Consider the following 17,333-nt stretch of genomic DNA (forward strand, 5'->3'; position numbering starts at 1 on the left):
CTTTTGCTCCTCTTCATCAGTTGAAGTCAGCTCAAGATGCCTCTATATTTTGGCTGCTGAGATCCAGAAAAATTTGGAAGGCCTTTAATTCTGACATTTCATTCCTGCTGTTGATATGAAACAGCCTACATTTGACGAGCTTCAGAAAACACAGCGGAGAATAGTACACACTTGGATTTTCTTTTTTTCCAACAGACAGTATTGAGTAAGACTGGGCTTTGGGTTTTTTCCTCCTTGAATAGAAAATTTCCAGGAATACCAGTCCTGCTTTTTCTTTTTTTAACATTTTAAAATTTTTTACTGTAAATTGGCCAGCAGGAATGATAGGCACATCATGATAAAACAGCTTATTTTTATGTATACAGCAGACAATCATTTGCAGTAGACACCATACAAATATATTGTGAAAAACAGGCACGCAATAGAAGTTCTTTCACAAAAGAAATGTACTTTTTCAAAAGAGTGATGTACCTGAAATACTGTATAACAAAAATATAGCAGCTAGACTAGTAACATCAGAACCAGGTCACACGGAACCATGACCAATAACTCAGCATTCTGAGAACAAGAACAAGAAAGGAAGTCTATACATAAGCTTCATAATGAAAAAGATAACAGAATAAACAGAGGAGATTCTTTTACTGGCAGCACTTGGAGCTGAAAGGCAGCCGAATGGGAGATGAGCCGAGTTTCATGCATATCCTCACAGGAAGGGCACTGGATTAGGTAGCCCATAAAATGATCTGTGCTTGAAAAAGTTATGTACTGCTTCTGCCCAGCCAGATGGCAAGTCCTGTTTTCAGGCAGCTCTTGTACTGGGTTCCCCATCACTGAAATGAAAGGCTAACAATAAACACAAATTTGAGAGTCAGGTGGTTTTTCTAGTAGCATGCCACCTTCACTCTGATCAGGGTCTTTATTAAAGATTTAACCACTATTAGTATCAAATGTGGCCAATCACTTTTTTTTCCACTTTTCACTATCCCTTAATGGTGCAGCATGATTATTTCTCTGCTTTTTAAAATTTTTGACTTAAAATAATAAGGATGACTGTTCAAATTTCTGAGTACTTGGCCAGAATTATATACAGATACTGTATTAGATGCTACCATCATGAAAACAATTGGCTCCATGGGCTTGTGTCCAGCTGGATGCTACAAACTAGACCCAGAGCTCAAGCCGGCGTGTAAGCTGTGCAGGGTGAGCTCCCACATGGACCAAAGCCTTGAGCTAACATGGCAGTGCAGGTGTAACCAGAAGCTGAGGTGCTGTGCAGTCAGGGCCACACTGAAAGAACCTTCTCTTTTCTGCAAAAGCCGTATTTGTCATTGCCTTGGCTTTTGCAAGGGATTCATAAGATCTGAGGAAGGCTCCTATTGCCCTTTTGTCCTGCGTACATATGCAAAAGATAGGAACAGACCCATCCAGACTACAAGGCCCTGTGTGAGAATTACACATTTGATAACTTGTCTAAGAGTATGTGCAAATAAAGACTTCCGCAAGTCAGCAAGCACAGTTCACCATTTTGATAACAGAGATAGCAAAAGGTTTGGAGATTTTCCATGATATTGAAAGCTTAGTTCCACTGACTTAGATGGACAATTCTGACGTGAAGTTTGGGATCGTCATCCCTACTTTATGACTCGGTGTTCCTTCCTTGTAACAAAGGAAGGGAAATACAATGTACGGTATGGCATAGCATGAGGCATCAACCTCATACAGAGCTATTCCTGGATGAAATTATATAAAGACAAACTATGCAAATTATGCTATATTGTATAGGTTATTATAACCAGCACTTAAATGTACTCACAGAGTGAAATTCTTTAGCAGGAATGGAAAAAAAGAAGAGATTTCTGAAAAATTCTACCAGCACTATTGCCTAGATGAGACTTACCTCTCTTTTGAGCTAAGTCCACATTTGACAAATCACTATAAATTAGGGTGAAGCCTCCTGAAAACAGGAGATATGCTCTTAAAATCTGCTGTAAAAGACAGGAAAATATGATTTAGGAGTAGAGCCATGGGAGAGCATAGCAATAGCAGTTCTGTCATACGTATTAAATATTCTGATCAGGCTAACATTTATCGGTGCGACTTCTTCCTGAGCTCCCACAAATCTACAGAGGGGTGTTTGAAAGTTCTTAATTCTGCTATGCAATCTATGATAGAAAAAAAAAAAAAAGAAAAAGAAACGTGTAGGCGGGCTGCATTTGAGTCTGTGTAATGGTAGATCTCAATGTGGAGTGTGATGCACAAGCAGCACATGGCTTTATGCCAGATTTATGTTCTCTTGAAATTGGGGTTGACCTGAGCATCAAGTTAAAATAACTTATCCTTTATGTAAGTTGCATTTGGTCTAGCTGCAAGTAAAAATGAGACTAAGGGCAGCATTGCTTTCTGAACAAAATATTTTAGACCGATAGATACCTATCTCCTCAATAAACATTTTTTGTAAGCTAAGTTGCAACTCTTCAGGAATTTCAGCTGACCTCAGACTCCTCTAAAGAAGATAAACCTAGGGTAGGCAGCGTCTCATGACTAGAATAAGTAATTACCTGAAAGCCCAATGTAAGGTCCATAGAAATCAACAGGAATCTATTGACTTCAGGGAATTTTAGATCAGGCTTTGGAAGAACTTAAGGAAATCACTCCTTCTGCACATCACTTCATTCATCTGCTCAGCGACTACAACATACCTACACATTCTGTGACAAGCGAGAGTCTGTCAAGTGACTCCCACGGCATTTTCCCCTTTCATCCAGGAAACTCCTTTATTAGTGATAAGCCTCTGTGCCCTGGCATCCATGTACCAGCCGAGGGGAGGAACCTGTTTGTAAACCAGATGCTTTGACATAGCTGGAACTTGGAAGGGAGGCAGCAGTACTTGGCAAACAAACTTGTAATAAGTGCACTTTGCTCGAAGTGTTTATAATTTGTTCTTGAAAAATATGCTGAGAAGATGGGCACTAGACATACTGCTCAACTTTGAAGTTCAAGTTTGAAGGCGGGGATCCTGAATACCTCCCAAGGAACATTTGAAAAAAACAACCTGGTGCTTTGTAAAGTAAAGAATGTGCTTGAGGAGAGGGGGTAGGGAGAGTTAATAAGTCTCACTGTCATGCCATCTGCAGCGAAATGATCAAGGTGCAGAGAAAGGCAGCTTCCTTGTAAGCAGCAACATGTTCATATGAAGCCTTCCTAATTTGCTGGTAGATCTTTAACACAGCTATACCAAACGTCCCCTCCAAACCGTGTTGATACTTTCAGTTTAGCTACATACTCAAAAATTACATAAATACGTAAGCACAAAAGGAGTCTCATAAAGAGGGCGTTACTTTGCTCAGCTGAGATGTATGTGATGCCTCCTGATGATCCACAAAATGCTACCTCCCAAGGAAAGAACAGCTACTAGAGCCCCTCCTGGCAGGGAAAGTGGTTGGTTGTGCAGGGGGAAGACCAGTCTTTGGGGCATGATGTGAAGCTCTGGAGGCAGCTGGAAGACAGGGACCTGGCAGGGACAAGATGACCTAGCTAAGGCTGACTTGGCGGGCAAAGCGATGAGGGAGTCCTGAGAGCTTCTGCTGGAAGGTCAGTAGCAGGACCTGGGGGAGAGCAAGGTGGAAAGCTGGATTGGGGCAGGTTAAGTGGATATTGAAATGAAGTTTCAGGGAAGAGAAATAGACCCTTGTATGCTGGGGATGGTTGGTGTGTCTAGAGGTTGAGGACCTAAAATCCCACAGAAAAGGTAAAGGGCTGAACTGAAGCAGCTCTGGAACCACTGCCTTAGAGCCTAAGTTAAAAGATAGGTAAGATGGAAAGAGCTAAGGAAAAGAATACCTAGGGATTAATAGTTGCATAAAAAGCAAAATAATAATCTTACAAAATTCTGTCTGTGTTTAATTAAGCATGTAAATAGTTTCGTTGATACCTAGTGGGAATACACATGAGTAAAGATAAACACACAAAATAGAAACCTGAAATAGGAAATGGTGCATAAAACCGGGAATAATTAATACGGAATAGGAAGGGCTGAGGAAAAAAAAAAAAGTGGAGAGAGAAAAGAGAAACGCAAATGTAATTTTTAAAAGAGAGAAGCAAATTAGATGCAGAAAAAATGATATTTATTGATTATTTTCTGTTGATGATTTAAATATATAAAAGCATGTTTAAAACTGATACTGCTTTTAAAGGCTCAACTTAGAATACATTAAAGAAAGTATATTCAGTTTCCTCAGATTAGTAAGCAGGCAAGATTTGCATTTAAAATAAGAGTCCAGATCGAGCACCCTCTCAGACAGGGTTAAACCAGACCAGAAAAAATTGCAGGGTCAGGGCCAAGGCAGCTGCCTGCATGCCTGTTATGTCTGTCATTGTTTGTTTTGTCTTTTTGGACTTGTAAGCTCTTTGGGCTAGGAACACTCCCCATGGGGCCCGTCCAACCTCCACCGCCTTCAGTGGCAACCGGGTGAAGCTTTGTTTGCTCGGCGTTTGGCTCAGAGGAGTCAGGGCCCGACGGAGACCTGCAAGTTGTAGATGGAATGCCAGCCAAACAGCACATCGAGTCACGGGGATATGGCCGCGCTTCAACGTTTTTTCTTATATCGGGCATCTGCGCAGCCAGGAGGTTGCACCCACGTAGAGCCAGAGTTTTTGGGTCTTAGACGCTGTTAGGGTTGGTGAATATAGTGTAAACCCAGGACAGCTGAAAAGGCGGTTTAAAAGCAGCGCTTAAAAGCGCATGTGCTTATCTTCACGCTGGTTGTGGTGGCGGGAGCCCTGCCGGCACCGCCGCCGTAGACGGAAGGGCAGCGCTCGAGGAGGGCTCGGTGACTCTGTTGGTGGGCGCAGATGACTTGCTGTCCCCTTCCCGTGTCAAGAGTAGCAAGGATTACGAGGGCAGAGAAGAGCTGAAGAGGTGCGAGGGAAACCCTGCGAACGCCGACAGCCGAACCCCGCCGCCGGCGAATGCTCCGCTGGCGCTCGGGTGGAGCACACGCACCCGGGCCACGACACCCTTCAGGCGGCTCCGCCGCGTTCAGCGACCTGCCGCTCCCCCGCTGCCGCTCATCGCCCGCCCCGCCTCTCCCGCCGCCCCCGCGCAGCCGCGCCTCGCACCCCCCGCGCAGCCGAGAGGCGCCGCCCGCCGCCGCGCTGCCCCCCTCGCCCGCTCCGCGCCCCGGCAGCGCGCACGGCGAGCCCGCCTCGGCTGCTGCGCTCCCCTCCGCCCGGGGCGGGGCGCGGGGCGCGGGGCGCGGAGCGGGGCGCAGGACGGCGCTTTGGTGCCACCGCGTGGCTCACGGCGGAGCAGGGCGGCGGCGGCGGGGGAGGGGGGGGGGGCTCCCCCCCGCCCCGCCCATCCCCGGTGTTTAATTACTGCTGGCCGTATTAACGCAGCGGAGCAAGGACGCGTTGGTCCCAGGATGAGGCTGTGCGGGACGCACAGGGAAAGACTCCAGGATTCAGTAGCACTTAAGAAAATTCTTTGGTGGTTTTTTTTTGGGTTGGTTTTTTTTTTTTTTTTTCCTGTAGAATTACATAAAACTTTGAAGAGCGGGGCCTGCTAATGCCAGAGGAGGAGATGTGCTGGCCGCCGGCACTTGGATAGAACGGCAGCTTTGCTCCAGCTGTAGCTGAAGCGCAGATTGGGTCCAATATTGTGCAGCCCCCCGATAACGCACCGCCCTCTGCGCGCAGGTGATCCACTACCAGCGGGCGCGGTTTTGGGTGGTAATCATTGGTGGAGGTTCAGGGTAGTCCGTGACACCTGGAGTGCAGCAGACTGAATTCGTCTTCTTTGGCTACTTTTCTTTTTTGCAAAATACGTATTCTCATTTTTTGCAAACTATATAATCGCAGGGTGCATCTTGTAGGATAATTGGGTGCAATGTTTCTCTTAGTGTTGTGACAGAAGTCAGGAATTGCTTTTAAAATGTCATAAAACTAGAGAACCCAGAGGAAATCTCAGGGTAAATTTTGACTTCTGGAACTGGAAGAATCTTGAGGTGTATCAGGAGTGTGCCACCTCATAAGTGTTTCATCTGGAAGCCCTGAACCTAATTCAGAGAATTGTTAAAGGTGGTGCAATTTGAGCTGTTTCTCTCCACTCCATTTATTGCGATAAACAATGTCTGAATAAAGTCCAACAGAGAAACCAGGAGTAAGCATAATGCTTGCTTGTTGGGAAAGAAGAGTGACCATTAATTTTATGATGCATCAGTACAAAGAGTAGCAAAAGCTTCTCATAGTGCAGCCATTTACCTATGTGGCCCAGCTCTACCCCTTCCTTCGTGGCAATTAGTGTCTGAGGAGCGGTGTCAACCTTCTCTTCGTAGTTAGGGCATGCAGAAAATCCTGCGGGCAACTGGTTAAAGTACTATGGGGGCCCTGAATACTCCTTATTACAGACTCCATTCTTGGACCTTTGGAGTTGAAACTTAAAGTCTGGGTTCCTACTGCTGAAAGTGTATTTCAAGTGTTACTTGCTGTGTGCAAATATTTAGAATGTTGAGTGTTACTCAAGGCTGCCTTTCCTGGATTTTTTTAGGTTTTTTTTTTTTAAATCCTTTGCTTCTGAGCCATATTTTGTGACTATGATCTAAATTTAAGAAAACAGACTGTAAGGCTAAATCCAACAGTTCAAAGTAAAACTTGCTGTGAGTTCAGTGGTGAATTTTGGTTGTACCCAGGAAATTCTGGTCCCATTGAAGGCAATGACAGAAGTTCCAGTGTTTTCAAGAGTGCAAGAATTTCCTGCTATCCTTTGTTTATATGAAACTGCCCAGAGAGAGTGTCAAACATTGCAGAGTTTCAGAGTTATTTCTGGAAATAAATTCACCAGAAATTCACAGGTGTTATGTATGCTCCTGTGTATTATTTCAACATACGAATCAGTTTTGGGACTGAAAGAAAAGGCTCTATGTGGCTTATTCTAAGGTTAAAGTTAATGTATAGTGGTGTAAAGTTATATACTATCTCAATCCGTGTGTACATCTTCTAGTTTATGAACAAAGCCACTTGTTCATAGCAATGGAAAAATACATGAGAAGGCTCATATTGAAAAAAATGCAGATACTGCAAGCCAAGAGAGAAAGAGACCAATGCCATGTATGGCATCCATGTGGAAAGACAGGGCCCATCGTATTCTGGAATTCAGCGATGACCCGTCTTGCGTATTTGAACATCTCCACACTACTTAGAGTCAGCATTAGCTGAGACACTTGCTAGTTTCAGTTATAGCTCCCTCATAGAGAAGGTATATTAGAAAAATCAATAGAGAAATCAATACATTTTACCCAAGTTATCAGATGTGCTCCAGGTGCTTAAGTTGCTAAATAGCACTCGATTCAAATAAAATGTATCTCACATCCTTTGTATTAAAGTGAGAGTTGGCATATATTTCTCTTCCCTCCCTCTCCATTCCCAGTTGAGTAGCATTTGCACTCTGGCACCAATTTATGTGGAATTTCAATGTGGTTTTGAAATAAAATTGATTAGCATTTTCTCTCCTGAAAAACTGTCTTAACATCATCCCAACAATTATGGGAAATTAGGTTGTATAAAAATACTTTTTAGTTTTATTTCCCAAATAAAGAAGTAATGCAGCATAATGAAGGGTTGTGCACGAGAGCTCTAGGAGTACTTTGAAAAAGCAACAGTCAGTGAAGTGGAAAAATAAGGGAACAAAGACCGGATTTCACAGTAAACTTTCCATTGGATTTCATCTCTAGATATTACATTGATATTTTATGTGCATACAAATTATATTCCATGGGAACACTATGGGGTAAATTAACACTGCATTGCACATAGATTAAACATGCAAATGACAAAAATAGGAGGTAAGTATGTAGAAAATGTATCCCTAAATCAGCATATACGTAACTCATCGACAAACAGGAGTGTCAGGAAAGCATTTTAAGGCATACTATATTTTTCAGGAAGGTGCATAGCTTTTGGGAAAGTCGTTGGTAATGCTCTTCTCAAATTCTCTCACAACAGCATTAGTCTTTAATGCAAGACTGATAAGCACGTTTTTGGCAAGCTAATTCTTACAGTAAATCTATGAAAAAGGTCAAATCCAGGGCTGCATGGTTTCATGGTGATAATAGGACACAGGGCCTCTCATCAGTAGGTTAGAATCACACCTTGGTACCCTGTGAGTGAACTTCCAGTGACATGGGAGTTTCAGTTATTTCCAAAGCTTAATAACCATGCAGTTCACCCATGCGGTATTCATTGCATCTGTTTAAACAGACCTGCATCCATGCAGTATAATTGCAGTGATGTAGCTAGCAGATTACTCTGGTGGTTTTACTCCATTGGAGTCATCAGAGATTTCATCTTACAGTACATTAGCTAGTACTGATGATTTCTGAGGCTGGTATTCACTGTAAATTCTTGTCCTGTCTTGACCAGCTTATCTGTTTACCTGAACAATCTTTACTACTCCATCCTCAGGGTGGCTAGAAGTTACATCTCACCAAGTGCTGACTCATATCTGTATGTCATATCTATATTTGTGCCTCCAGTGAGACCTCTGTGAGCATCTTGAAGCTCCTCAATTTCTTTGTAAAAGTAGAGACAAGGAATTCATGGAGTTCAGAGGTAGCAGCTCAAATATTTTGGAGGAAGTTGCTAAGAAAATGGCAGTGCAAAGTCTTCACTGCAATGTCATACAGAGCTCTACTGAAACAAAGGGTATGAAGACCTTCTCAGAGAAAGCTAAGGACTTGTCATGTTTGAGCAGTTAGTGAGACTGTTGTTGACACAGACCGCCAGCATCAGCCAGTATCTTGTTTCAGACATGGTCAATGCACAAAAGGATTGTGTCTCCTGTCTCAGTCTCTTGTGTCAGTCTTGTGTCACTTGCCTCCATGATGAAGACAGATATCAGGCACAACTTTGGATACCAGGATGCTATCGATTCACCAAGACCCAACAGGGACCTCAGAAAGATTGACCTAGCACCCCCCCTTCAGACCCATTGCCAACCAGCCTTCTGCCTCTGAAAATATCTCATTTTGAGCTGAATATCACTGCTGAGAGGACTGAAGAGCATGATTGCACATGCTTTAATTAAAGGTCACAGGTCTGACAGGCTGTGACGTTATCTAATATCTAGCTTTTCCTTCAGAGCTGCAGATCACTGTTTTGTGAGCCATTACTTTTTCTGAGCACTGTCCCCAGTTCCCTGACTCACACTGCATTGTGAGAACGCAGTAGCTCAGCTCCTGCTTGTGCCGGTCACTGCCACTCTTTTCTCCTGTCCTTCTGACATAACAAGGTCTTTGAGAGGCAGCTGGAGTCTGTGATAAGCCAGAGAGTGAGCAAGCTCGCTGATTCAGGAATGGACAGACTTTCTGCCAAAGCCTATCCCTCTTCACCCCATTTTCTCTCTTCTCCCCACTGAACAAGTGTCCTCATCCCCGCCACAGGCTCAGTGTGGTGCCTCCATCTGTATAAAAGCTTGTTTGTCAGAAGTCCTGGTTTTGGTTCCCTCAGTTCCCCTTACACTGACCATGCTGTACACCCATGTGATAACTGCAAAATATTAAAAAAGAAAAAACAATAGAAGCTCATGAAGGCTTTTGAATCCAAGTCCAAAGTGAAGAGAAATTCTCAAAGACAACAATTCAAAGGACATAGAAGAAGGAGGAAGGAGGAAGGGCTTTTTCCCTTGCCAGGGTCTCTTTGTGGGCAGGTAGCTGCCAGGGGAAGGATGCCTTGCGTCCAGGACTGGAATCTTGCCATGGCATGGGAAAATGCCACAAATGGCCAGAAAGATGTCACAGCAGCTGATGAGATAAAATGCAGGGAAACTTTACTGAGGAACATGCACCCGCATGCTGCTGTAGTCCTCTGCATCTCTTCACTTCAGCATGCCTGGAAAGTCACATCAACCTTGACCCCCACTGGCTCCCATTCTGCAAAATGGGAGCATTTCTTTTGTTATCAGCCTTCAGGGCACATGCTGTCCTTCCTTCTATCTCCCTCATGACATGCCTCCCTTTGACTTCTCCAATCCATGTCATTCAGTGCCATGTCAAGATTCTGGCCAGATCTGAAATATCTCCAAGAGGCTGGGACAATAAACATCTGTAAGATCATCTGCACTGAACCAGGGCTAAAGCATTTGGAATCCTTCTTTTATTCAAAATGATGGTGTTGGCAGTTTTAGGAAAATGGAGTTAGTTTGTTTCAAGTGTCAGATCATATATTTGCCAAAAAGCCATGTATATTGAACATGTTGAATACGTCTGCCACACAGTTAAGAAAATATACAGTTTTACCTAGCAGGTACAGCAAACCCTTCATTTAGTCTGTCTCCTCTTGTAAGTCACAGAACATAAAAGTTCTTAAAAGTATATTTGAAACTAATGTCTTCACTCACATAGCCACGGAGGGCCAGGCTTTGTGTCATCACTAGCATACAACCTTCAGTAGAATTCCGTACCCCATTATTTTGCAATAGGTTTGCATATGTACTTTTCCTGGAAGAGTGAATTGCTAATGTAGGAAAGTCTTAGGTATTTTGTTAAGATACTATAGAGAAGTTTGCCATCCTGCAGACGAAGGGGTAATTTTGCTTTTCAGGGCAGCTGCTGTAATGGTTTTCAGAAAAAAAAAACAACTTGCTTTTAAAAACCAAAGTCCTGTTTTCCAGTAGAATTAAAATTTTGTTTCTTCTTTTAGTATTTGTCCCCTGCAAGGTACTATTTAAAAAAACAGCGTAAATTCACAGCAACATCCACTGGCCAAGTTAGGACATATTTCTTCTTTTGCCTTTCAAGTGAGAGTATTCTATTGGAGTACAGTTAGAAAAATTAGCTTTCCAGTTGCTTTTCTCATGTATACATCAAACTGTCATTCTAGGAAACAGTTCATTGGCCTGGGATGTTGGATCTTGGAAACTTGTCTTTGCTTTTGTTTGCTAACAGATTACTTTGTTAATTCCAAAGATTTAGCAAGCACCTTGTTTTCTCCAGCAGAGTTTCATTCATCTGTTCTTGTTCTATATGAATAGATGTCTTCTGGTCACTGAGAGATAGGCTTTTGCTTTCACATTCATACATTTTCCCCTGGCTACTTGTTTGAAATGTTTGATTGGTCATTGGCCTCTGTGGAGTTTGTCAGATTGCACATTGGAGATGGATTTTAAAAATGCGATTAGATATGTTTTGAATCTATAAAACAATGTATTCACTGCAATACACTGGGCCTGTTCTCTACTGCCCTTCACAGTCATTCACATTGGCACAAAAATCAGAGCTGACTTCCATGAGTGAAGGATCAGGCTATTAAGGAAAAAACAATCATAATATATATTTGACAAAATGGAATCCCGAGTTGTATTCTCGGAGTTATCATGACCAAAGTGTTTTGTTTTGGTTTTTAATTTTCTGTTGCCTTTTCTTAACAGACTACAGTGCTACTGGCAATCTCAAACACTCACAAGTCATGTCCCCAGCAGACCAGAAGGTTGTCTTGTATATGGTCCATTTTGACTATAGCCTGAAACAATCAAAAAGGAAAGAGAATTGGAGAAAGGATAAGAACAAGCACGAATCTGGCTTTGTGATTATGGTTATGAAAGTCCTTTGAGAGGCAGAGAAGATCTCTTCTCCAGATCCTGACCTACTGTGTATTTGGAGTAAATAGTGCAAGATGTGCTGCAGCAGGGACTGCATCTCAGACTTCCCTCCCTGCAGGAAGCTGCCCCTTGCTGCTGGGCTGGGGCGATGTACAATACCTAGTTAAGCTCTTACTGATTGCGTGTTGTGTAGCTTTGCAATGCAGAGGAACAGCTTCAGCGGGAAGATCTGCATGCCTGGGAAGTATCCCATGACCAGTTGGGTGGTGCATGTTCCTTTAAACTGAGGTTCAAATCTTCTGGAGGTACTAGGAATGCAGTTAAATGCTTTGAAATTGGTGGAAACCAATTTTTTATTTTTAATTTAAATCAATACACACCAAAAAATAATACTTTTTTCTCAGCTTTAAGGTACAACAGGTTTACCTAAGTCTCTGTGTTTGTGATGCACAGTAGTGATCAAGCTGGCTGCTGAATTATTTCCTTATAAGATCATTTAACTTCAAAACTTCATATTATACAGGTCACATGTTCTGATGATATTCAGAGGGGAATTGTCACTTTCAGACAACTAATATCAGTCATTCTTCTATCTATATTTGGATTGCAGGCTCAGGAAAGTGTGATGGCAGTTATTAACTGCTCTCAAGAAATCCACTTGCAAGATGGATTTATTTCTTGATTAATGATGGAGATTATTCAAGTATTAATTCCAGTTTTTTATACAGCAAACTTGATATCATCCTTGTTCTCTCCACCCTTAAAATTACTATGATTACTTTAATTGTTAGAAAGCTATTATTTGATTCAGATTTGCAAAGTAATTATCAGCTAGTAGCACATCTGCCATTTCTTACTAAATTTTGGTATGTATTGTTGTATCTCAATTAACAAAAGATCTACTAACTGAGGCATTGCTGTATGAATTCTACTAAGGCTTTCAAGCATGACATAAATTTTGTCCTGATTGATTCTGACTCTTACTGTGTGCTGTTTAATTTGTTGCTTTGCATTTCAGAATTGTTCTGTGAACCCAATGCTTGATGTTTTATACAATGATTTCTTCGTCTGCAGCAATCAGATGTACATCTAGAGGTTTTAACTGATGGAGCATCATTTATGACATTATTTCTACTTCTGCTTTGTGAGTTGTATTCTCATTACCTTTTTTCTTTGATTGTGTCACAGGCTGCAGGGATTAAATAGAATTACAGTTTTTAATCTCATCTTTGAGATGGTACTACTAACATAATGGGATAATTACCTCCACATGTCTAGCTTCTCTTTCATGAATATGAGGAGCAGTGAAAGCAGCAAACATACCAGCTATTAATACTGGAGCATCATTGATTTGCTTTTTACACCAGCGGTACTTCTTATATAAAGTTGTTCAACTTGTTGCAAAATTATAAACCATTTAAGAATGAGATTTTAAGCATTCATAAATATGCACATGTGCTTATGTGCACACCCAGACATACTCACATACTGCAAATGTCTGTGAACATTTCTGTATTAGATAAACAATTTCAACAACTTACTACTGAGCTGTTTGAAATGTGTCTTGTACAGAAAATATATGGATAGTTCAGTTCATGTGTAACGTTGCTTTCTTAACACTGTAAACTCTTCCGGGTTATGAAGTTCAGTTTATGTATGTTTTCTGTAAAAGTACTTTAACGACCTTTTTTAGAAGCTATTATCAGACAAAATTGTTTTCAAAGTGTCTGCAGGCTTTTCTCAAACTCCTTCTAGTCTCCAGATTTAGAACAATCTCTCATTACAATGGTTTTCCTTTACAACTTCTTATTTCAGTAATTTTACTTACTGGTTTTACACATAACGATAGCCATGAAAATATTAGTAGAAAGTTGAAAGTTAGAAGGAAAATGAATTTAATTTGTGGGATGGGTACAAAGGTTGGGAAGAGTGGAATATATGCTGTTCCAGTTGCATTTAATGGCTGCTTTACTTGCTTATGTAGATAATTTTGTTGTCCTTAGTATTTACATGTATTACTGTCATACCAGGCACCCTAGCATTTTGTGTGTGTATTAGAATGACTAAATAATTCTGAAACCCTTGAACAGACTGGATTGTGATCCGCAGCTTCAGAATTTTTATGGAAGAGGAGCAAAGAAGGATAGTACAATTTTCTCCTATAGTGGGGCTGTACATCCCAGGCTACAGAGATACTGCTTTTTTTGAATTTGTATCTGACCTTTTTATAATTTCTTGGGGTTTGAAACAGTACAGTATTCTAGTTATAGTTTGATTTTTAATATACTTATTTTAAAAATTGAATTGCATATTCTAGTATTAAAAAAATCTAGTCTGAGCAGGTATGGTTAACTCTAATCTGTTTACAGTACAGAAATACATACATATCTGTCAACATCAACAACAGAAGAGTGGAGTATTTGAACTGCTGGGAGTAGCATGCTGTAACACTAATTGTTTCCTTTTAGATTTGCTGTGGAATTGGCTTCTACAACAGCAAAATGCTTGAATTACTTGTTAAATCAGTTTATTTAAGGTGAAATTCTCTTATTATCACATTGCTGGTTTCTCATGTCCAAAATTCTGGTGTGTAGCTGTTTGGAAGAGGAACTGTGCTCTCCTGGGCATGGAGACCTGGGCTCTCCTAGGGAACGCCAGCAAGGGGGAGAGCGCTGAGGGGCAGGAGTCTTTGATTTCGTAGTCCTGCACGACCTTCAAGAGCTGCAGCTTCTGTTACAAGTTAGATTCCCTTCCCTCTCGCAAGTTGGAAAATCAAGTATATGCTAACTGATACACAGGGATTTCCCGTATTTTTTTTAATTATTATTCTATCTTTGTTAAGTGTCATCTCTTTACTAAAGCTTACACCCATTTGGGCAGCATGAAAGCATGTAAACACTTTTCCAGCAGGCAGGTTAGTGTCTTTTTTCTTACTAATGAAAGTAGAGAAGCTATTCTGTTGCAACTCACTGCTTAGAAAGGCAAATGTCTCCTTCTCCAAAGCAAAACCAATATTCTCTAACAGAAGCCTATTTTCAGGCTATTTTTCACTACAAGTTCAAATTTATCTGATGTTTTTTCCTCATGTTGAGGATTCCCCCATTATTTTTCTACTCCTCCACTTGGAGAGAGGCAGCCATTTAAAAATCCAGCAGGCCTGGTCCTTTGTCTGGTTCCTACCTGATCAGATGTTCATTCTCAGCTCCAGACTTACTGGACCTTAGATGCACTAGCACTTCACAAGTGTGGTGTAAACCACGCGCTGTCTTCAAAGGACACAAGTAGGTAAGCTCTATGTGCTGAAAACGCAGTACTGAAATGAATGTTAAAACAGTTAAATAAAAGTCCTAAGTGTTGAAAGCTCCACAGGATTTTTCAATAGCTGACAGCTCTATCTGGAGACAAGAACTTCCCAGGAGCAAGGCCTTTAACTGTGGCTTTGCTTGCTGAGCTATCAGTTTGAGTCAAGACTACTACAGATTGTGCTGAGAAATCCTTTGGGCGCACAGGAAAATTAGTACAGTATGGTCTTAAGACAGAAATAAAGCCTGCAAGCCTGAGTTTTACTAACTTTATTCTCTGTTGCTTCCAATGAAATTAGTTCTTGTTTCCACGGTTGTTGGTAGGATCAGAATCAGACCCTATATCATCTTTCTACATTGTTTTTATAGGAGTTGTTAAAGTCTTATTCCAGTATGCTGACATAAGCTTAGTTCTATCTCTGATGAACTGGGAATATTGGGTTCTGCTTTGACAGTGTTGGCTGAGCCATACATAAGGAGGTAACAGAGTAGGGCCACAGGAAAACTTGAAGTGGGAAATTCAGAATGGAACTGGAAGACAGCAAAGTGAACACGAACATGGAAAGACAGAGGAAATGCTGGAGGAGGAGGAAGAGGAAGAGAGGATGAAATAATTAATGCAGCTGGTCAGGTCCTCAGTTGTACTGGGAACAGGTAAGACACAGAGGAGCCATTCAAGGATATTATATCCAATTTCCTACCTAAAGATAGTGTAAACATAGACTAAAACAGCCTTAAAAATCACAGGAGAGTCTGACCGCCAGCTTTTTTCAGCCTCATCCTCGGTGCCAAAGTACTGTTGAGGTAAGGTGGTATGTGGGTGCTACAGGGGCTTTCTGCCACTTGAGGTGGCCCTTCCAGGGCATTTTTCAGGTGCTTGGATGCACCCGGTCAGGAATCTGTGTTGGCAAAAAGGTTGACAACTTGGTTTATAGTACAAAAATTGTGTAGTTTGACCTATGTCCACATGATTCATTTGGCATGACGCTACACCTTACTAACACAGATGGAATTAAATTTGCAAGTAATTATCACTATATGGCATATAATAAAGATTAGGGATGTTATAATTGTTGCATAGTTTTAACATACACAGGCCAGATAATATAAACCTAGGAAGGTCCTGGTGAAAATTACACTTCAAAGAAATTCAAAGCTTTAGGTACAGGAGGGCACATTTAAATGAATCAGCCATAGCGGTGTCCTATAGTTACGCTATATTGTTCCTGTGTGATTGGGCCATTTTCATATTCATAATCGCATTTCAAATCACACCAACTCTCAGAGAGGCTTTGAGTGTTTCCTTTTTTACTTTTTTTCCCTCATGGTGTCACTACAGGCCAAACCTGACATACCCTCATGCATCCGTGTACACAAGCCTCACGACGCTGGAAGAGGTATTTGTGCTCTGCTGCCTCCTAAGGGGAGAGTTGTCTTCCATGACCTGTTGCAGGGAATACAAGAAATGGATAAATTAGTGTGCATAAGTTTGAGTGGCTGTACAGCTTGGAGGCTCGTTTTTCTGCAAAGCTTCTATTTGTGCCCCTGGACAGTGGGTATTTTCAATATGAAAGAAGACAAGTCTCAGAGTCAGCAGTTGTGCCAGGCAGCAAATGTATCAGAAATTAAACTGTATACTAACTTTCTGGGCTTTATAGGCTGAGACATTTTATTGAACTTTTAGAGTAAATATTTGTATAAACTGGTGAAGGTCGACTGCAAAGGCAATGTTATTATCTGGCTTAAAATTATTACCTATAAAGTGTTGTTAATAAAATGTTCTCATGTTCAGGCCGAGTTCTCTTACTGCTCATCATTAAGATACATTTTATTGAAAATGTTAGCAAATGTATGGTTCAAACATAATTTCATTATGCAGAAGTCATTTTCTTTAGCACAAAAAAGAAAGGGAGAGCAATTGGCAGTATTTATTTATGAGAGCATACGTGACCTCCATTCCAGCTATTTATGTCATACACTGGCATTTCATCTGTGTACTCCCAAAGTAGATCCTCTGTAAAAAGATGACCTCTGTCTTATTTATGGGCAGAGCAGAGGTGGCAATGGTCAAAATGCTGAGATTCTGACTTCATGACATTTTTATCAACCCTGCTAATGCATTTCAGCTGGAAAATGCTGAAGTTGTCAACATGCAGGTTTTGGATATTTTTTTCATGTCAGATTTTCTGTAATTCAGCTTTTGTAACTGTTGTTTTTACTTCTAAGGACTCTCTTATACCTCATGTATTGCCTCAGACATTCCTGTACATGCATGTAATTCATCCATTTAATTTTCAAGAACATTTCTGTCTTCTCATTAAATGGTAATTTCCTGTATCAGAAATTTATTGTCCTCTCTAGTTGTAGGATAATATTTCAAGATCAGAAAATTATTTATTTTTATATGTTAAGTGGATTTGGGGGTTTGCAAATCAGGT

At 41.2% G+C, this 17,333-nt stretch overlaps 1 protein-coding gene across 1 annotated transcript in view; it reads left to right on the top strand.

Annotated features, from left to right (window-relative positions):
* Positions 1-16,219: 16,219 nt before the first annotated feature.
* PPP1R3A (protein phosphatase 1 regulatory subunit 3A) overlaps positions 16,220-17,333 on the top strand; it is a 39,716-nt gene continuing 38,602 nt past the window's right edge. The window contains 3 exon segments of the mRNA XM_075727655.1: positions 16,220-16,318; positions 16,320-16,372; positions 16,449-16,451. Coding sequence (XP_075583770.1) covers positions 16,220-16,318; positions 16,320-16,372; positions 16,449-16,451 — 155 coding nt within the window.

This window comes from Pelecanus crispus, chromosome 1 (assembly GCF_030463565.1).
Source record: "Pelecanus crispus isolate bPelCri1 chromosome 1, bPelCri1.pri, whole genome shotgun sequence".
In the NCBI taxonomy this organism is placed as follows: Eukaryota; Metazoa; Chordata; class Aves; order Pelecaniformes; family Pelecanidae; genus Pelecanus; species Pelecanus crispus.